Source organism: Dendropsophus ebraccatus, chromosome 2, assembly GCF_027789765.1.
Source record: "Dendropsophus ebraccatus isolate aDenEbr1 chromosome 2, aDenEbr1.pat, whole genome shotgun sequence".
NCBI lineage: Eukaryota > Metazoa > Chordata > Amphibia > Anura > Hylidae > Dendropsophus > Dendropsophus ebraccatus.
In genome coordinates, this window is record NC_091455.1 from 185594801 (window position 1) to 185617431 (window position 22631).

General features: G+C 42.8%; 1 protein-coding gene across 1 annotated transcript in view; it reads left to right on the forward strand.

Annotated features, from left to right (window-relative positions):
* Window positions 1-6030: 6030 nt before the first annotated feature.
* HTR5A (5-hydroxytryptamine receptor 5A) overlaps window positions 6031-22631 on the forward strand; it is a 37383-nt gene continuing 20782 nt past the window's right edge. Inside the window, exons 1-3 of the mRNA XM_069959715.1 lie at window positions 6031-6243; window positions 17902-17920; window positions 18004-18108. Of these exons, the coding sequence (XP_069815816.1) occupies window positions 6031-6243; window positions 17902-17920; window positions 18004-18108 (337 nt within the window). The remainder of the gene's footprint in view (window positions 6244-17901; window positions 17921-18003; window positions 18109-22631) is intronic.

Consider the following 22631-nt stretch of genomic DNA (forward strand, 5'->3'; position numbering starts at 1 on the left):
GCAGCACTGTGTAAGGCCACACAGAGTCACATAGTACGGGGGGGGGGGGGGGGGAGTGCATAGGTGCACAGCACAGTTAAATATCACTACAATGATTGAGCTAGCACATGGATGTTAAACCAGCTCTTACTGGAGGATAGACTGTGATGTCATTGGATCACGTGTCCTCCCTCTCTTCAGTGGGCAGGGTAAGAGCTTACCCTGCCCATTAAGAAGAGGGAGAACACATGGTTCCTGACACAGAAGGTGTGGGCCAGGAGGAAGAATTGTGTCAGAGAGGACTCGGTTTAGATGATTTTATGCATCCAGAGGAGGTGAGTTCACCTAAAAGGCAGAACAATAGTGCATAAGCCATAATTAGTTGATTTTAAGAAATATATAAAGCTATGGGTGAGCTATTAGTTAATGCAAAAATGATTTTGGGTGGAATACCCCTTTAAAGCTTTCCTCTCATCCCTTACCACCCATAAAGTTTTATGTCCCTTGTGCAAATATCAGTGTACCCACTGATAAGAAGACACCACTTCCTGCAGGACAAACAGCAGCTGATAAGTACTAGAAAACTTAAGATTTTTAAATACAAGTAAATTATAAATCTATATTCTGTAACATTTAAAAGAAAAAAATTACTGGAGTACTGGATTCACACAATGTAAAATAGAAGCAGAGAAATATGTGCAGAAAGGCTTCTGAAGTATGGATGTTTTATATGTGTATATAAGTTGTGTACTTTCATTTGCAAGTGTTTTTGAAGATTATTTGAAGTTTAGTTTCATGCATATTTGAATCTCGTGTATTAGTTGTATCTTCAGTGTTCCCATTGATTTTAGTGGAAGCAGTGGAGGCACAATACATGTGTCCTATATGTAAATAATGGACATGTCCCATTGAAGTCAATGGGAAGTGGTTTGTGGGTGTATTACATTTATTTCAGGCTGCAGAATACATGTTAAAAACACAGTGGGAATCTGGTCCAACACCTAAACCTGGTCTGTGCAAACTTTAAGAGACAAATACACAAATAATCCTCTACATGGAACAGATATCCATCATTAAAATCACTGAGGTTTATTGATGCATATCAGAAAGTCTGCAGGAAAAACAACCCGGCTGTGGGAATCACATTGCAGACAACTCTCTGGAGATATATCCGGTTGTTTTTATTATGGACTTTTAGACAGGTATCAATAAACATCAATGATATTAAGGATTCCCTGTGAGCGTCAGATATTTATTCAATATGAGGATTCGTTCTTTCATTATTGAAATGAGATTTATTTTCTTTTATGTCCGTTTCTTCCTGACTAGGATCAGAAGGTCACGGACATTAAATATGCTTAGCAATAGCTTCTTTAGTCTTATCATTTATATTTTCCATTTCTACTCCTCATCCAGACATAATGAAACAAATAACAGAACATTTTCTCTATTAAATAATATTAATAATAAAAAAAGGTGTTATTACTTTTTATATTAAATTTTTTTTTATTTTTTATTTTTTTTTACCCATATAGAAATATCAGATTGTTGCAAAGAAGATATGTAAATGATTGCAGGAGGCGTGGGATGGGTCTTGCCACAAGAGGGCATAAAAGTACTTCTCCACCTTCCATATTAGAAAGGCTCTCAAAGGCTACTTTTGGGCAGTGTACATCTTTATGAGAGATTACTGATAGAGATGAGCGAGTAGTGAAATATTCAAAATTTCTGAATATGGTGTAGTCCTCATGCTACCCAATAGATATTAGACAGATAGATATGAGATAAAGAGATAGAAGAATGGATGGATGGCTAATTAGAAAACAAAAACAGCACCATAGCTTCCTCTATGATGTTTGTGGTATTACAACTTGGTTTCATTCCCTTTTAGTGGAACTGAGCTGCACTACCACATCCAACCTTTGCAGGAGAGTGGTGCTGTTTCTGGAAAAAGGCAGCTATGTGTTAGGAACTCACCTGCCAGGGCTCCTGTGGCGTCTTCCTTGGTCCCGGCTTCTCCTGTCGGCGCTAGGACCCAGCGCCGAGACAGCCGCCCGAGCCGGGTGACGCCACGGAGACCCGACGGCGTCCCTGGTAACCAGGGACGCCGCGGCTCCGTGTCACTCGTGGCGGCCGTCCAGCCTGTGCAGCTGAACGGCATCATGCTCAGGCTGAGGGGCGGATCGCTCCGCCACTCAGTCTGTAGCAGATCAGCTGCTATGTATCTGGGATCAGAGGGTCGGACCAATGGTGTGCTGGTCCGGCCTCCTTACCCAGTATAAAGTGTAATCACTGCCAGCTCTCTTTGCTGGCTATTAGTTGTACTGATCCCAGCTCCTCAGTTCAGCATAGGGATTGTCATCGTGGTTGTCCGCGATCGCTTAGGGTCGACCGAGGCAAGTAGGCAGGTGACAGTGGGTGGTTTCAGATTTAGGGCCCACTGTCTCGTGTCTTGTCTTCACCTGCCTATTGTGACAGAATAGCCAGCCCAAATATATATACGTCTCCCGAGGGGTATCATGGATCCCATTAAGACATTGGTAGAGCAGATGCAGAACCTGAACACGCTGGTCCAAGGACTTGCGGAATGTGTCCAGGAACAGGAGGCTGCTCCCCGTCAAGTGACTATGATGACCCCTTCTCCGCCCGAACCACCTGTACAACTCCCGGAAAAGTTTAAGGGGGATAGAAAGGATTTTCGGACCTTCAGGGAGGGATGTAAATGATTTTTTCGGTTACGTCCACGCTCCTCTGGGGATGAGAACCAAAAGGTGGGAATTATCATGTCTCTTCTGCAAGGACCACCTCAGGAATGGGCATTTTCCCCACCTCCCAACGCCATTGAGCTAAGTTCTGTTGATTATTTTTTTTCATCTCTTGGCCTGCTATATGACAACCCTGACAGGACTGCAGTGGCTGAGCGCCAATCAACCTCGCTACAGCAGGGAAAGAGACCAGTGGAAGACTATTGTGCAGAATTTCGCCAGTGGTGTATCCCATCCGGTTGGAATGACTCTGCACTACAGTACCAATTCCGTGTAGGTCTCTCTGATCAGTTAAAAGATTTATTAGTGGCTTACCCCGCCTCCTGAGTCCTTAGAAGAGACCATGACATTAGCTATAAGGGTAGATAGGCGCATGCGGGAGAGACGTAGAGAGAATTTAACCACTGGTCCTTGTAAATCCTCATCCTCTGTCTTTTCTCCTCCTAAACCTGCTCCTTCTCTGTCATTTCCTCAAGAAGAACCCATGCAGATTGGAGCCACGGATGTGAGGACAAGGCGAGCCTATCGATTACAGCACAATCTATGTCTATACTGTGGCAAAGCTGGACACCGTGTTCGGGAGTGTACCTTCAGGCCTGGATCACCGCCGGAAAACTCCAGCGCCTGAGTGACTATCGAGGGGGTCATTCAGGCGCACAGGTACCGCTCGATAGAAAGAACAAATTGATGGTCCCTATTACTCTTTCTTTAGGGGAAAGAAGTATTTCAGGATCGGCCATATCGATTCTGGGGCATCTGCTAATTTTATTAATTCTGTTTTTTGGTCCAGTCTGGGGGTATGTCCACTTCAGCTTAAGTGCCCGCTGAGTATCACTGGGGCGGATTTTACACCACTGGCGCAGGGTAAGGTGAGATATATCACCCCCCATCTTGAGGTAAATGTAGGTTCTATTCATTCTGAGTTTCTTGATTTTTTGGTTAAGGATAATTTGTCCTCAGACATTATTTTGGGGTTGCCCTGGTTGACTCAGCATAACCCGATGTTTGATTCGTCAAACAGGGAACTCATTCAATGGGGACCGGGATGTGCTTCCCATTGTATTTCTTTGCATCAAACGGAATGTTCTTTGTTGGAAGGGGAGATCCCCGAATTCTTATCTGATTTTGCTGATGTGTTTGACGAAAGATCAGTGGACGAATTACCTCCTCATCGTTCATACGATTGTGCCATTGATTTAATTCCTGAGTCTAGATATCCCAAAGGTCGGATGTTTAATTTATCAAGGACTGAAAGGGAGGCTATGCGTGAATATATCAAGGATAGTTTACGCAAAGGTCATATTCGTCCTTCCTGCTCTCCACTAGGGGCAGGGTTTTCTTTGTTGGTAAGAAAGATGGCGGTCTACGTCCCTGCATTGATTATCGGGAGTTAAATAAAAACACTATTAAAAACCAACATCCTCTTCTGTTGATCCCAGATTTGTTTAATCAGATTGTGGGGGCTCAGCGGTTTTCTAAGATTGATCTACGTGGAGCCTATAATCTGATTAGGATAAAGGAAGGGGATGAGTGGAAGACCGCTTTTAATACCACTGAGGGATACTTCGAATATCTTGTAATGCCCTTTGGGCTATGCATTTCCCCTGCAGTGTTCCAACACTTTGTGAATGACGTATTTTGTGAGTACTTAGGTCGGTTCTTAGTGGTGTATTTGGACGATATATTGATTTACTCTCCTGATTGGTCTTCCCACATATATCATGTTCGTAAAGTTATGGAACTACTGAGATTAAACCATTTGTTTGCTAAGTTGTCGAAATGCCAATTCGGTGTTCAGGAGATCTCATTTTTGGGATACAGAATCACCTCCAATTCTTTTGAAATGGATCCCCTTAAAGTAGCGGCCATTAAGAAGTGAGAGCGTCCCAACAATCTTAAGGCTTTACAGAGATTTTTGGGATTCGCTAATTATTATAGGAAGTTTATTCAGGGTTTCTCCTTAATTGCCAAACCTCTAACTGATATGACTAGAAAGGGAGCGGATTTGGTAAATTGGACTACTGAAGCTGTTCTGGCATTCAACAAACTTAAAGGGTGTTTTTCTGTGGCTCCAGTATTGATTCAACCAGATTTTGAGCAACCTTTCATTGTTGAGGTGGATGCCTCAGAGGTGGGGGTGGGAGCTGTTCTCTCACAAGGCTCAGATACACTCACCAATCTCAAACCCATAGCCTATTTTTCTAGAAAATTCTCTAGAGCGGAATGTAACTATGACATAGGCAATAGAGAACTTCTTGCCATAAAATGGGCCTTTGACGAATGGAGGCATTTTTTAGAGGGGGCTAAGCACAAGGTTAAGGTATTGACTGATCACAAGAATCTTGTTTATCTAGATAAAGCTAAACGTCTTACCCCTCGGCAGGCCAGATGGGCACTCTTTTTCACACAATTTGATTTTGAGGTAACCTTCAGACCTGGCTCCAAGAATGTAAGAGCAGACGCTTTATCACGTAGTTTTGATATCAGTAGTACTCCTACAGAGGACCCTGAAACTATTTTATCCCCTGGGGTGGTGGTAGCCATTTTACAGCCCAATCTGGCTGCTCAAGTGATAGACTCGCAAGTCATGGCCCCTAGAAACACCCCAGAAAACAAACTCTTCGCTCCCCCAAATCTTCGCCTTAGAGTTCTTGAAGAGACTCATTGCTCTGTACTAGCAGGTCATCCAGGCATCGCTGGAACTAGATATCTTTTAGCTCGTCATTATTGGTGGCCATCTTGGGCCAGAGATACGAAATTGTGTGTGGATGCATGCGAGGTCTGTGCTAGGTCAAAGGTGTCTTGTAGATTGACGGAGGGACTTCTTCAACCTTTGCCAGTACCTACCAAACCCTGGACCCATATCTCTATGGATTTCATAACTGATCTACCAGTCTCCAAGGGTAAAACAGTGATTTGGGTGGTCATCGATAGATTCTCTAAAATGTGTCATTTAATCCCTCTTAGTAAACTCCCTACTGCACGTAGCTTGGCTTCCCTATTTATTAATCATGTTCTCCGCCTGCATGGGGTTCCCGAAAATATTGTTTCTGATAGGGGGGTACAGTTTGTATCTAAATTCTGGAGAGAATTCTGTGGTCGTCTGGGTATATCCTTGTCTTTTTCCTCAGCTTTCCATCCTCAGTCTAATGGGCAAACTGAGAGAGTAAACCAGTCATTACAACAGTTTTTAAGATGTTTTGTTGCAGGTTCTCAGGACAAATGAAAGGAATATTTACCTTTAGATGAGTTTGCACTAAATAATCGTGAAAATCAGTCTCTCAAAATGTCGCCTTTCTTTTGCAATTTCGGGTTTAACCCTAGGTACTCTTCCGTTCATGCTGCTGAGTCAATCAACCCATCCGCTGAAAAGACCTACAAAAGACTGTGCACAGTCTGGGCCCAGGCTCTGCAGAACCTGGTTAAAGCCCAAGAATGTTCTAAAAGACAATCTGGTAAAAGACACATATCTGGCCCAGAATACAAGGTGGGGGATAAGGTATGGCTCTCGACCAGAAATTTGAAATTGAGAACCCCATCTGGTAAACTGTCGCCAAAATTCATCGGTCCCTATGTAATTCTAAAGATCATTAATCCAGTTTCTTTTAAGTTGCAATTGCCGAAGAGTATGAAGATCCATGATGTTTTCCATAAATCACTGTTAAAGAAATATGTTAATCCGGGGTTGCCATCTGTCCTCCCTGCTCCCTTGGTCGTTCAAGGGGAGCTGGAGTAAGAAGTGGAGAGAATTCTGGATTCCCATCGGGTCCAGAGTTCTTTGCAGTACCTGGTTCATTGGAGGGGATTTGGCCCTGAAGAACGCACTTGGGTCGCAAGTAGGGACATGCATGCGCTGCGTCTTGTTCGACAATTTCACTCATGTAACCCTCTCAAGCCGGGTCCTTTAAATAAGGGTCCTGAGGCCCCTCATAAAGGGGGGGGTAATGTTAGGAACTCACCTGCCAGGGCTCCTGCGGCGTCCACCTCGGTCCCGGCTTCTTCTGTCGGCGCTAGGACCCAGCGCCGAGGCGGCTGCCCGAGCCGGGTGACGTCACGGAGACCCGACGGCGTTCCTGGTAACCAGGGACGCCGCGGCTCCGTGTCAGTCGTGGCGGCCGCCCAGCCTGTGCAGCTGAACGGATCACTCTGCCACTCAGTCTGTAGCAGATCAGCTGCTATGTATCTGGGATCAGAGGGTCGGACCAATGGTGTGCTGGTCCAGCCTCCTGACCCAGTATAAAGTGTAATCACTGAGAGCTCTCTTTGCTGGCTATTAGTTGTACTGATCCCAGCTCCTCAGTTCCTCCCTGTACTCTGCCCTATTCCTTCTATATTGCCTTGCCTGGATTCTGACCTTTTGCCTGCCCTCTGACTACCCGCTTCTTCCTGATTTTGTACTGCGTTGCTCGTTCGGTTTCTGACTTGGCTAGTTGATCTTCCCGCATTGTGTTTGTCTGTCTGCGTTTTATGTTTTGCACCTATTCAGCATAGGGATTGTCTTTGTGGTTGTCCGCGACCGCTTAGGTTCGACTGAGGCAAGTAGGCAGGTGACAGTGGGTGGGTTCAGATTTAGGGCCCACTGTCTCGTGTCTTGTCTTCACCTGCCTATCGTGACACTATGTTTTTGTAATGCTGGATAACCCCTTTAATTTTCACATGGGTATACATGTGAAATATAGAAAGTCTTTTCCATTGTTCTCAGTCCCTGTTCACTATGAATAATGTAGTAGAAAATACCCTTTATTATTCAGAAAGCATTGTCATCTACTGAGGTTCCCTATGGGTAACATAATCGGTTGGGGGCCCACTGAGACACACTCGCCCCCCCCTAGGCTGAATCCCTAGCTACGCCCCTCTGTGGCACCATCACATATGACAGTGGTCACCCCTAGTAGGGGGACACTTACAGCTCAGTGATATGTGTTATCTCTCATGGCTCACAACCTGGAAAGGAAGAGGGAGAAGAGGAAGGCGCTTTCCTGGTATAGTAAGTCAGTGGTCACAAAAATAGTGGTCACACAAGCAAAGGACCAAAAGTATAGGCACAACAGTGCAGCTCACGAAAGACCACCAACGGAGAGCTTCCGGGGTGTGTAGCAAATGTAGACAAGAATTTGTTAACCTGGATCTGGCCCACGAACAGGTTCCTCCAACCAGCAGGTGCAACCAACTCAAGGATATCCAAAAACGTATAAAAAATGCAACGACTTCCGCTAGATATGAATAAGCAGAGGAAGCATTCAGGTAGTAAAACCACCAAGGTTTTTTTTACCCAATGAAGGCTCCATAACGAAAAATAGGAGCTGAAATGCGTTGTATGTGTTTATTAGTATTAAACGTTTAGTGGTTTTACTACCACTACCTTCAGCCCCTGCGAGGGAGCAGAATCTACATTATATCACAGTTCTGTAGGGGAAACAAGTGTGGGGTTAGCAGACTTATTGAATGGTAGATTAGAAGAATTAAAGGACCAGTATTTTGTTAGACATAACCAATGAAGGCATGTAAAACATCTTCAATACATTTCTATGATCAGCTGAAAATCCAATACCCATCATCTTACAGTCAAGGCTATATTCACACATTGTATATTTTCATAAAACCACGGCCGTTGTACTACGGCTGTGATTATTACGGAAATATACGTTACATAGCCGTCTATGGGATCCCGGCCGGGATCCCTAGTGGCGCCGCAAAGAACTGACATGGCAGCCATGTGCAGTGGAGAGTTCTGATGCGGGCGCGCAGGGATTCGCCCGCATCAGAACTCTGCGGCAGGAAAGATCATCCGGCCAGTACTGCAGTACCAGCCGGAATGATCATTTCAGAGACCGGCCGTTTTGTGACCTGGATGGCTCACGGAACGGCCAGTCTCTTACGGTGTGTGAACATAGCCTTACTGTAAGTTACTGAGGTTCCCTATGGGTAACATAATCGGTTGGGGGCCCACTGAGACACACTCGCCCCCCTAGGCTGAATCCCTAGCTACGCCCCTGTGTGGCACCATCACATATGACAGTGGTCACCCCTAGTAGGGGGACACTTACAGCTCAGTGATATGTGTTATCTCTCATGGCTCACAACCTGGAAAGGAAGAGGGAGAATAGGAAGGCGCTTTCCTCATCAGAACTCTGCGGCAGGAAAGATCATCCGGCCAGTACTGCAGTACCAGCCGGAATGATCATTTCAGAGACCGGCCGTTTCGTGACCTGGACGGCTCACGGAATGGCCAGTCTCTTACGGTGTGTGAACATAGCCTTACTGTAAGTTACCATTACTGAATAGTACTGAACAGAATTGATAGAATGGATTTGCATGAAATGATGAGTTGTCATACTTGGCTGGGAGTTGACGAAGAATTCTAGGGAATTGTATAGAGAATGCAGAGTGTTCATCTTCATGTCAGTATTACTCTCTAGTCTTCAAAGCTCTCCAAATCACCCAAAGCACAACATCTTGTGATCGTATAATTAGAGATGAAAGAATCTGGTTTTGTAGTGATTCATCCAGTGGACTGAGAGTTTGAGGGATTATAAAATCAATAGTGAATTGCTGAAATTTCAACGAAATCCCATTCTCACATAATGACAATTGGGAGTACTTGCAAGTTATACACACCGGTATCTGTACAGGCCATTTTCTAATTGTGATGGTTTGATACAATGTAGAGAAGATGAGCACTTATACGACAGGTGCTTATTTCCTACAATTCTTTACGTTATATAGTAAACGGTACGGAATTTACATGGATCGTCACCTTTATCATGTACGATGTTTATCTATTGGGAATACAACTCTTTACGGGAAAGTTAATCCTTGGGGTTTATCTATAGTACCAAAGGTAATTACAGTCATCGACAAAACTAAATAATGCACCCAGATTGAAACATTGGATTGCTGCTAAACCTGGCATGCAGTTATGTCTCAGGCAACTCCCCCAGACCCCTAAGCAAAAGGGGGGGGGGCATGACTTTGGGAGGGAGACCTAAAGCCCCTAAAGTCTTGTCTGTATAATGTTATACACATGAGCACAAGTGATTCTGCTTTAGGAGGGAGGAGTATATGCCTAGTGTATTGCAATGAGGAGGGGGGAAATAAGAATAGATAAAACTTTCTGCCTTGTCTCTCCCTTCCTCTCACAAGAAGATTTACAGAAAAACTATTCCTTCCTGTCCTCCCCTTTTCTAGTCTTCCCTCTACAACCAATTCTCTTTTTCCAAGGATGCATGTATTATTCTAAATCTTATCTGTTTGTTCATGGTAACAGATATGCAGTGACAATGTCAATTTTATTTTTGTTTGATTAGGGCAATCCTTCAGCCATGGTTCCCGAGTGGTTTCCTCCACAGGGGTTCTTTTCTCTGCTGATTGCTGGAGGTGAAGTTTAGCTTTGTTTTGCACAATTTTTCTAGTTTTTCCTGGACTTGTAGTTTTGGGCTATGTTCACACTACGTATATTTCCGCTCGTAGTGCGAACCGCGAATATACACACGTAGTTTTGAGGTTGATGCGTTTGCTTGAAAGTATACGATATACGGCCGCACAGTTCACACTACGTATGAACTTACGACCGGATCGTATACGCCGCCATGAAAAATGAACAAGACCATTATTCATTTTTCAATGTTCGAACTCACGGCCGTGGAATTCCATGCGGTCTCGTACAAAGTACTTATTTCAGTCAAATTAAACTTGATTTTTCGATCCAAAAGGTTCTGTGAGTTTTATTGGGCTGGGCGAAGATTTCCAAGTAAATGACCTGCTTCAGATCGCTTCGAAACAAGCTAGGGAGGCATAACTTTACTACGGGCGTATGTTTGCAGTGCGTACGCATCCGGCCGCATGTCGATTTTTCCCACGGCCGTAGTTTCAGCCGCACATGTACGGCAGCGTAAGAACTGTGGACGGATTCGTACACAGTGTGAACATAGCCTTGAGGTGCAAAAGATGTGTAAAAGATTAAAATAAATAAATAAAAAAAAAAACAGCATTTTTTTTTAATTAACTGTCACAGCTTTTGTTTGGTGGTTCAGGAGTCAGGTGGGTGTTGCAGGCACGTTATGGTGGATAGAGAATGTTAAACCTCATGGTGGTGAACAGACTGAGCCTTAGAAGTGGCCAGCCTTAAGGATTTTGTAATGGTAATGTCATCCAGGGGTTGGCCTGGTGGTTAAGCACAAGAGTGAGGATCTTCAGTAGTGTTATTGTTGCCCTTAAAGTATATTGGCTCTCCTAGAATGGCAAGTCAGAACATGGTGTCCCCTTTATTGCAATCTGGACAGGTGCTGTATGTCAGACAACTGGGGATCTGACAATATTTGTGAATCCCAGTGACCTAGCACTTCACTCTTCATACCATATCTATGTCATGATTACAGGCATGGTCTAATTAGATACTGGTTGTTGCCAGAAGAGGGCATAAAATGGCTTCCCCCATGCCCTAGAAAGGGTTTAAGAGGCTACTTTTTGGTAGTGTGCCTCTTGGTAAGAGATCCTTAAAGGGTAACTAACAGCAGGTTAGATGCATCTAACCTGCTGTTATATCTTTAGGCCATGTTCACATGGCGTAAGACACTGGCCATTCTGTGACATGGCCTGCGTCAGAGAAGATAATCCCGGCTTGTACTGCAGTACTAGCCTGATGATCTTAATTTCTAAAGAATTGGGATGCGAGCGCATCCATGTGCGCCCGCATCCCAATTCGCCACTGCTCACAGGGGAGCGTGCAGCCGAAACCACACACTCCATTGTGTGAACTGACAGGTTGTCTGCGGCTGCTATTCAATGAATAGCGGCTGCTGAAAACTGACATGTCAGTTTTTCGTGCAGCCAGATGGAATCCCGGCCGGAACGTATACTATGCAGAGAATAAATGTACTTTCTATAAATTGACCCTCAGTGCAGTTTCCATTACATTTGTAGTTTGTTTCCTATGTAAATTAGGTGGTTTGGTGCACTGGGGTGGGCTACTGCCCTCTGTGCACAGATCCGCCACAGCCAGCCCACCCTTCCTAATGAATATTGGGGTGGCACTCGCAGTGACACCCCAACACTCATCACTGCAGAGCATCGCATGAATATTCATTAGGCGAGGTGGCCGGCCAGGGAGAATCAGTTCAGTGACTGTGGTAGCCCCGCTGCCAGTCATATATGAAAACACAAGAAAAACAAGTATATATGGGCTGCACCTCAGAATAATGAGCAAAATTTAGTACTTTATTGATATACAACCAACAATCCAAAACATTTAAAAACACTTAAAAACAGAAAAGACAACTCATACACTGGTCCTCGTACCTTTAACCCTGTGAATACAAATACAAAGGAGATGTAAAATACTGCTCTAAAGGGTGAACAGGGCATAAGTGCCCACGCGTTTCATCCTCAAGACTTCATCATATGTCTCCACCATATTAGAACATTTCCTTATCATCCTCTCATCAGATATCCAGGCTAGATACAGCACAACAGGGTACTAGAGCCTCCTTTAGGTTGTACAGATTTCTTATACTTCCGTATTATTATATTCACTTGCTTATCTGTATGTTAGAGTTGTAGATGGGGGGGGGGGGGTTGGTGCAGGTTGGATACCAACAATCTTCTATGCCTTGAATGGAAAGGTTAGCAATAACACTGAAATGGCTTATTATGACTTGAAATTACCCATCCACCCCCTTTCTTTAAGAGTCCTTTAGTAGAATAAATTATTATTGCAAAAATAGTTCCAAAATGCGGGGGAGTATCGTATAAATCGCCTGTGCCAAACACTTATCCCGCATATCATTCAATTATAACAGAAAAAACTCAAGACCATCATAATCTACCAGAAACACCAATGAGCATACTTTCCTTTACTCGAAAAAATTATTCTTTATTGATGAAACCGTTTGAAGGGAAAATGTCATACATTAAAAAAATGAGGGAAGGATGATAACAGTACAATGGTCCAGGGGACAAAACAAGCATGGGACATTAGACTACTTAAAAATATGTTGCATACATGATGATACTGTAACACTGAGTAAACACAGGCTAATAGACAGTAAAAAGTAAAAAAGAAAGAAAAAGGTCACAGTATGTCTATATTCTCAGTACATAACCGCTATAATAGCATGTCACAGGACACAACTGAGACTTGTAAACATAATACTCAATACTGCCATCAGCCCAGATTTCCAAAGTCATGCATCATGAAATATAACACTAACTGTCATGTCTTACCCCTGCTGCTGTTCCCCTGGTACACCCCAGCGCGCGTTTCGCAGATGACCACTTTATCAAGGGGCATTTCGTCCTCAAGACTTCATCATATGTCTCCACCATATTAGAACACTTCCTTATCATCCTATCATCAGATATCCAGGCTAGATACAGCACAACAGGGTACTAGAGCCTCCTTTCAGTTGTACAGATTTTTTATACTTCCATAATAGTATTATATTCACTTACTTATCTGTACGTTAGAGTTGTAGTGGGGGGGGGGGGGGGGGGGGGGTTGGTGCAGGTTGGATACCAACAATCTTCTATGCCTGGAATGAAAAGGTAAGCAATAACACTGGAATGGCTTATTATGACCTGAAATTACCCATCCACCCCCCTTTCTTTAGGAGGCCGTCAGTAGAATACATGTGCAATTTACAGAGATCGCTTGTTACTATACTGCTGACACGGCGGTTGTGTGTTGAATGGCGCCTTTGCACCTTCTGCAACATGGCACAAAGCGGCACACAGTCCCATAATTGGCGTCATCTATTCCTCTAAGGGGTTAGTTTGTGAACCTGCTTCCTTAGTTCAGCGTCTGACAATGCATAAAATGCAATAAAATTCTATGGCTGTTTGAGAAACCTGCCAGTATGGTGTGAAAAAAAGGCCATCAATCTGAAAGTTGTAGAGGAGCTTCTTAAAGTAGGTGGTGAAGTTTTATCAACCTAAATGAAAGATTGTTTGGGAAAGAGACAATGAAGGGAGATTTATCAAACTGGTGTAAAGTAGAATTGTCTTAGTCGCCCCTAGCAACCAATCAGATTCCACTTTTCATTTTTCAAAGAGTAGGTGAGGAATGAAAGGTGGAATCTGATTGGTTGCTAGGGGCAACTGAGCCAGTTTCACTTTACAGCAGTTTGATAAATCTCCCACAAAGTGTTTTTTTTATTTCCATACACAATTATTACCCCTCTTATTGTCTTAAAGGGTTACTCTGAACAAAAAAAAAATGTTTTTGATTTCACTGGTGCCAAAACGTTATACACATTTGTAAATTACTTCTCAACTTAAGTCTTCCAGTACTTATCTGCTGCTGTATGTCCTGCAGGAAGTGGTGCATTCTTTCTAGTCTAACATGGTGCTCTCTGCTGCCACCTCTGTCTGTGACAAGAGCTGTGTAGGGCAGGAGAGGTTTTCTATGGGGATTTGTTACTGCTCTGGACAGTTCCTGACACGGACAGAGGTGGCCGAAGAGAGCACTGTGTCAGAGTGGAAAAAATACCACTTCCTGCAGGACATACAGCAGCTGATAAGTACACAAAAAACTTTAGTTATCTAGTGTATATGGCATGTTAGTATAAAGTAGAGTGTATAGACTTGTATTAAACCCTACTATGTTGATTTTGTACACTATTTTATTCTTCTCACTATTATTAACCCTTTGTCTTATCCACTAATTGGTCTTACTCACACATTTTCTCATGAAGTGACATCTCTTTTAAATCCATTTTATTTCTCCCCTCCCCAACCTTGCAGACCACAAACTTTTTTCCTCATAATAGTATTGGCCTCAATAATCTGTCAGACACATATACAGCAAACTGCATCTTGCATCAATAGTTGTGCTATCTATAGAGCTTGTTCCCATAAAATATAATGGAAATGAATAGCAGGAGATGTAGTGTAGCAGTCAGACATTGCCTACCACTCTGGCTATAGTAAAGCCTCCTGGCAATAATAGAGAAGGGGTGCTGGGTAATTGAACATGTTATTGCGCATTTGAAAAAATAAGGTTTATCCACACGCAATGCTTTCGGCGGTAGCAGAAATTTAATGTCATGCTTTAGATTGCACTTGAGTAAATTGGCAATATAGAGACGTACCTTAAAGGTGAAAAATAATTGTTTTCGAATCAACTGGTGCCAGAAAGTTGTGCAGATTTGTGAATTACTTCTATTTAAAAAATGTGAAGCCTTCCAGTACTTATTAGCTGCTGTATGCCCTACAGGATGTGGTGTTTTTTTTTTTTTCTTTAACTCTGACACATTGCTCTCTGCTGCCACCTCTGACTGTGACAGAAACTGGCCAGAGCAGTGACAAATCCCTATAGAAACCCTCACCTGCTCTGGACAGTTCCTATTATAGACAGAGGTGGCAGCAGAGAGCAGAAAGAAAACTCCACTTCCTGCAGGGTATACAGCAGCTGAAAAGTACTGAAGACTTGAGATTTTTTAAATTACAAATTTATATAACTTTCTGACCCCAGTTAATTTGGGGAGGGGGGATAATTTCTCTGGAATACCCCTTTAAGCCACAGCCACAGCGGCTGAAAAGTACTGGAGACTTGAGATTTTTTAAATTACAATTTTTTTTATAACTTTCTGACCCCAGTTAATTTGGGGGGGGGGGGGGGGAATCATTTCCCCTTTAAGCCACAGCCACATTTGAAGACTTCCCATCTAAGAATTAGACAGCTTTAGTAAATCCCCTCTGGCGTCTCTATTTTCGCTAAGCAAAAAATACAAAAATATTTCAAGTCGCATTATTGTGGAAATACAGTACTTAAAAGTTTTGCTCCTGGTTTAATATCACTTAAAAAAAAGTTCTTTTGTAGCAGTAAAACTACTTCTATCCCCCTCAGAATCCGCACACCTGTGGTGGGTACAGCTGCAATTCAAAAGATAAAATACCAGATTTGTTTCCAGCAGAGAAATTCTGAGCACAGTTCTTGACGTCTACATGTCACTCTACATGAAAGTAAAAATTTTAGTATCACTTTATTTGTTAGAATTCCAGCTGACTTTGACTAATAAAATGATCTGCTGTACTAATCTGAACGTATTGCTAGGATAAACCTTTAGCAACAAGGTAACAAGTAAATTTTTTGTTATTTCTTAAAATGCTGTCAAGTCTATTAAAGACCCTATGTTTGATTGATAGATCTCTAGCTGTTTGTGTATAGGGAGATAGCTATCAATCAAGGCTAAAGGGGCACTAGTGCAGCGCCCGGGGTTTGAGTGGTCCCAATGCAGGGCCCCCAGAAACAGTTGAGGTGTCACCAGGTGTTCCTGCTCTCTGGAAAGGATGGTAAGATGTGGTGCCCTCCAATGTGAAAAAAGTGCAAAGACTCAGGGTTCACAGTAAACAGTGTGCTTCTTTAGGATGGGTTCACACTATGGAATCTGTGCGGAAAATTTCCGGCAGATTCCGTCGCTTATACCCACTCATGGTGGCGTGCGTCTCCGTCCAGACTGATTCCACCGTCCGCCAAAAGAACTGACGTGAACAGGTACGAGCGACGGAATCCGCTAGAGCTTATTCACGTGGATTCCGTAGTCTGAACCCACCCTGAGGCTGGGTTCACACTACGTATTGTGGTCCTCATATTGCAACCAAAACCAGGAGTGGATTAAAAACACAGAAAGGATCTGTTCACACAATGGTGAAATTGAGTGGATTTAATGGCAAATATTTGCTGTCATTTTAAAACAACGGCTGTTATATTAAAATAATGGTGGTTATTTACTGTTATATGGCGGCCATCCACTCAATTTAACATTGTGTGAACAGATCCTTTTTTTAATCCACTCCTGGTTTTGGTTGCAATATGAGGACCACAATACTGACTGAAATATACGTAATGTGAACCCAGCCTTAGGGTACGTGCACACTGCGGAATGGCAACGGATAACCCATTGCGCATTCCGAAGCTCACACCCACCGGCGGACTGAGGCGCACACGCACATCTCCGCCCATGTCATAAACTCCATTCTATGCACAGGCGGATTTCGCCCTACGTCCAAAGAATGAACCGAATGCGCAACGGTTATCAGTCGCAAATCAGTACAAACAAAGCACCAAGCTGGCTTCTCCAGTCTCCAACCTGTAGCAGAAGAAGGTTTTTTGTTCAAGGGAAAGGCCTAAGCTAGCAGTCTTTGTCTTGGGCTCTGAAGGACTGGGGACCCAGGCTCTGTAGAGTCAGCATCTTCTTCTTTGTTTTCTGTGCGGTCTAGCAGAGTCTCTTATTCTTGCTAGTCTCTATCTGCAGAACACTAGGCTACTGACTCTTTCTTACTGTTTTTGAGAAGACTAAAACCTTGAAGAAGCACAGCCTTAACAGGTACAATGTTTCAACCTTAGTCTGTCATAGACTTGTATTGTGTTTCCAAACAAGTCTATGGGGATCACACAGCATTTTCTTTCTAGACATAATCAACATTAAAAAGGTCAACATGTCTGTTTTTTCCCTCTAAGAGTTTCCCTCTAAAAACTCACAGCAACAATGGAAAACTACTAGTTCTAAGTTTCTTGTGTCATAGTTTGGTTTTGTACAGTGCAATTACATTGAGCATAACAAAAGAGTAAGACACATTACATACAAAAAACGGTTAATATTACAAAACAGTACACGTGTGCACAGCAGAACTACACAGTGCAACCATTAACCATTGAAGGTACAATAAAGTGAGATGGTCATGGCCTAAAAGAAATAACATGCTATTACTTCCCCAGCTCCAGCGCTAATGGCCTCATACTACTGATCTGGTCCCCGGCTGCTTTCTGATCTGAGTGGGGACCCGAGTCGTGACGTGTACGGTCCACTCAGCCAGTCAGCATCCGAGGTTGGAACCCAGCTCTGGCTGCTGACTGGTTGGGTGGACTAGACACATCACGACCCGGATCCCCACTCAGACCAGGAAGTACAAGAGGATCGGATCGATGGTATGCGGCCACCAGATCTGGAGCTGAGGCTATCACTTGTGAAAAAAGAGGTCTGCCCGGACTTTAATTCTGGGCACTGCACTAGCAGGGTTCGTTCATGTTTCAGTAACCATAAAAGTGATGAAAGGTTCCCATTGAAGGCAATGTGCATTTTATTCTTCGTACTAATAGTGCAAAAACATTTTCTCCATATGTCTTTATTAAACATTGTGATTACCTTTGCTTCTACAGCCTCTTCAGTGTGAGCTCGGTAGGAGCTCTTTATGATTTTACACAGTCTATATAATTCACTCATGCAGACTTCTTTATGTCTGCTCTCTTTTCTTTCTCCAGCCTGTGTGAACTGTCCTCCAAGGTTTTACTTACACTTGCAACACACTGTGCTGAGAGAGCCATTAAGCTCATCTGACACAGTTTTCTATGAGTGGCAGCTAAACGGTAGGAAATGTTTAATGAAGACTATTTAGACTCATTTAATAGCTGTTAGCACACCATACCTTTCCTGGAGCTGATGGTGGTTGCCTATATTATAAAATTTACTTTTTATTTCTTAGCCAAGTGCCAAGAAGGAAGGACGAAGTTGCTTACACATCGCCTCAAAAACCGTTCTTGACTGATGTATGGGGCTCTCAGGGTTGATCAAAGAGGGGCTGGTAGGTGAGAGCCTGCTAGGCTGTGGCATTTGAACAAATCAGGTCCGCCTACTTGACACTTGACTGGGAAATAAAAAGGCAATTTTTATAAGTTTAGCAACAGGAAAGGTTTAGTTTGTTTTTATACCTTATTGATTAAATAAAGCGATTTTGGAGCATAAATAGGGCACAGACAAGTGTTATACAGGTATATATAGAATGTGCGTATATATGTGGAATATATAGAATTTTGAGAGCCACACATAGAGTAAGTGACAGTATAACATCATAAGGAGATAGCTTCATATCTGAAACTTAGAACTGCAAATTATTTTGGACATATATGTAACTTTTGTATACCTCAGGAATAACCTTGGGATTGGGTTAGCTCAACTTGTCGTAATGCCATATTTATGCATGTGATTGAAAGTAGTAAAAAAAAAATTAAATTAAATTAAAAAGATAAATAAATTAATAAAATAAATAATATATATATATATATATATATATACATCGCCTGCACTAATGACTCCAGGTCCCCACTTGTGACTGCCGCTTCCTGGTCCATGCAGTCAGCAGGAACTGCCTGTTTAGTCAATCAATGATCGCCGCCGTGTCCCAGCTCAGAGAATAATGGTGGCTTTGGATACACACAACAATAGCTGTGAGAATAGGAGTCATTGGAATCAGGTGGAGAACTGAGACTTCTCAGGAATGAAAGGAACAGCACGGTTCGTGGCTGTATACCAATATTATGTGACTTGGAGTAATATACAATGAAATTTCCCTTAATAACCGGTTTCACCATGCCCATAATGTATGGCTATGTCAGTGTACGCCTGGGTGCCCTGAAGAGGATGATGTACAGCATAGTAAGCAGACCGTTTGTGTGATTGACTTTGATTTCGGACCAGTATGACATCTTCCTGCAGATGCCGTGCAATATGTTTAGATGCAGGCTTGATAGAACCATAGGAACATATTCAGTGTTCCGGCCCAGTACAAATTCTGACATTCACAGTGTTCTCTTTTCCTTTTATAGCACTTCTTATTAAGGCTCCATCTCTTCTTGTAAATGTGCCATCCCTGCCTTGGGAAGCTGCTTCCTTCTTTTATGCAGATAGACTCTGTGCTTCTGCATGGGCCATAAAAAGTTGAAAGATGAGCGGTAATAGCTAGCTTACTCACAATGATTTATTGGATCCTCTAGTATCCTATGTTGAAGGACATATAATGGCAGGACACATATGCATATGTAAAACTCTGACCCCGGCTTGTAGCCTGGCCTCTAGAATTGTAATGTTTTTGCTGATTTAGTAACTCCTGCATTGATTCTTCTATAGTAGTGTATATTAAGAAAAGCAATATCTGTCTGTCTCTGTTAGGATTTATAAGCTTTATTGAGCTGTGTCAGTGCATTTCCCTGCGCTGCTTCTGGCTTTATGCTAACAGGTATGGGGGTTTATTCTGTAAACCTGACAAATCACAGACTTTACAGATCTAAAGTTTTCTTTACATTTTAAACATAGCCGGTATACTTTACTGCCTTATGTGTGTTCTATGAAGGAATAACAGGTTGTGATTATAGTCATCCCTCAAATTATAATGGCCATAGGACACAATATTTTCAACATACAATGGTCCTTTCTGGACCATTGTAATTTGAGACCAGGCTCTACATACAATGCTACAGACAGCCCGGATCTGTGGCACATGTGAATATCTAGATGATTGTCCCATATAAGTGTCCATTTTACTGGAAAAACCCAAGTATTAGTGAAGTGCATGCACTGGATGGCTGTTTAGCGCCCTCTATAGTACAGTGTGATACTACATGTCCTGTACTGCTCTATACCTCTGCCAGGAAGAGTCGCTCCTTTGGGCACCAGGTGTAGGCGACCTCATTTTATTTCTTTGGGACCCTCTGGAACCCTTAAAACACTCCACTTTGTATGTAAGGACATGCTTTATCCATATTAGTTATCTGCAAGTTTTCCTTTAAATCTTAATTTTCTCTCATTTTGGGGGATTCCAAACTAATTACCAGTTTTCCAGAGAGATTTGGTGTCAACATTCAATGGTCTCAACATACATTAATATCATATGTTGAGGGATCAGTGTACTGTGTTTGCAGTATACATTTAAATGGTCCTTATTGTTTAAAAAAAATAAATAAAATTCCCGCCTATGTCGTTCCTAACATTTTGTAGGTCAGTTTATGTACCAAAAATTACTTTCTGCAGAAAAACAGCTCTAAAGTCCTGGCCACTAGTTGTTTTTTTTCCCTTGCAAACTGCCGTTTGCAGACTGTTGTTAGGAAAAATCTGTCTTTAGTCTCAACAGGACAGATTATAAGCCGTCCATGTAGCAAGTACCATATGCCCTATGGAGGAGGGGGGGGGGGCAAGAGACAGTGAAAGCCTGAGGACTCCAGAGCTGTATACCTGCAAGCTGTGAGCCTAAGCTCTTTATACAAGGTAAAGGCCTCCCTTTCTGCAGCAGCTGCTGTTTGTTTCATTTTTGTTCACATTGCACCTTGCAAATCCAGTGTATTAGTAACCCTACCTCCCCCACACCATCCTGTATAAAGTAGTGCAGCGCAGTGCAGCCTGGTTAATGCTTCAGGTTCAGTACTTGCCGTAATGCCATTGCTGTTTATTTCATTTCTACATACACAGCAGCTTGTAAAGCTAGCTCATCAGTAACTCCTTCTTCCCCCACATACCATCTATAGGTGTGCGCCTTATAAACCATCAGCCCAGCACAGTGCAAGTCTGTTTACAAGCGCTGTGTCATGGCAATGCAAAAAAGGAGTATGCGATGTGCTGTGAGAAGTAAGGGAGGAAGTCCTGTGTGTGTATTACTGGAAAACAGCTCAGATGTGGTCCTGCTCCTTGAAATGAAGTTAATTAAAAACATTTGTGCACAATGCACAATAGAGAAGACTCTCAGGGGCTCAATAACATTAGCGAGAGCACTAAAATAACTTTGTCACTATGCTGAAGGGTTAATTTCTTTTTTTTAGACTATTGGTAGGGTTTGGTGTAACCATAGACCCGACAGAGGTTCAACAAGTATGCAGGTATATTCTATTTTATGAAGTGGCATCCAGTTAAAAATATACACCAATATGCAAAAAAAAAACCCTCTACAGTCATGGCCAAAAGTTTTGAGAATTATACAAATATCAATTTTTACAAAGTCCACTGCTTTATTTTTTAAAATGGCAATTTGCATATACTCCAGAATTTTATAAAGAGTGATCAGCTTAACAGCAATTACTTGCAAAGTCAATATTTGCCTAGAAAATGAACTTTATCCCCCAAAACACATTTCAACATCATTGCAGCCCTGCCTTAAAAGGACCAGCTAACATCGTTTCAGTGATTGCTCCATTAACACAGGTGTGGGTGTTGATGAGGACAAGGCTGGAGATCAATCTGTCATGATTAAGTAAGAATGACACCACTGGACACCTTAAAAGGAGGCCGGTGCTCGGCATCATTGTTTCTCTTCTGTTAACCGTGGTTATCTCTAAAGAAACATGTGCACTCATCATTGCATTGCACAAAAATGGCCTAACAGGGAAGAGTATCGCACTTAGAAAGATTGCACCTCAGTCAACAATCTATTGAATCATCAAGAACTTCAAGGAGAGAGGTTCCATTGTTGCCAAAAAGGCTCCAGGGCGCCCAAGAAAGACCATCAAATGCCAGGACCGTCTCTTAAAAGTGTTTCAGCTGCGGGATTGGGCTACCAGCAGTGCAGAGCTTGCTCAGGAATGGCAGCAGGCAGGTGTGAGTGCATCTGCACGCACTGTGAGGCGGAGACTCTTGGAGCAAGGCCTGGTCTCAAGGAGGGCAGCAAAGAAGCCACTTCTCTTCAGAAAAAAACATCAGGGACAGACTGATATTCTGCATAAGGTACAGGGAGTAGACTGCTGAGGACTGGGGTAAAGTCATTTTCTCTGATGAATCCCCTTTCCAATTGTTTGGGACATCTGGAAAACAGCTTATTTGGAGAAGACGAGGTGAGCGCTACCACCAGTCTTGTCTCATGCCAACTGTAAAGCATCCTGAAACCATTCATGTGTGGGGTTGCTTCTCAGCCAAGGGAATCATCTCTCTCACAGTCTTGCCTAAAAACACAGCCTTGAATAAAGAATGGCACCAGAATGTCCTCCAAGAGCAACTTCTCCCAACCGTCCAAGAGCAGTTTGGCGATCAACAATCCCTTTTCCAGCATGATGGAGCACCTTGCCATAAAGCAAAGGTGATAACTAAATGGCTTAGGGAACAAAACATAGAGATTTTGGGTCCATGGCCTGGA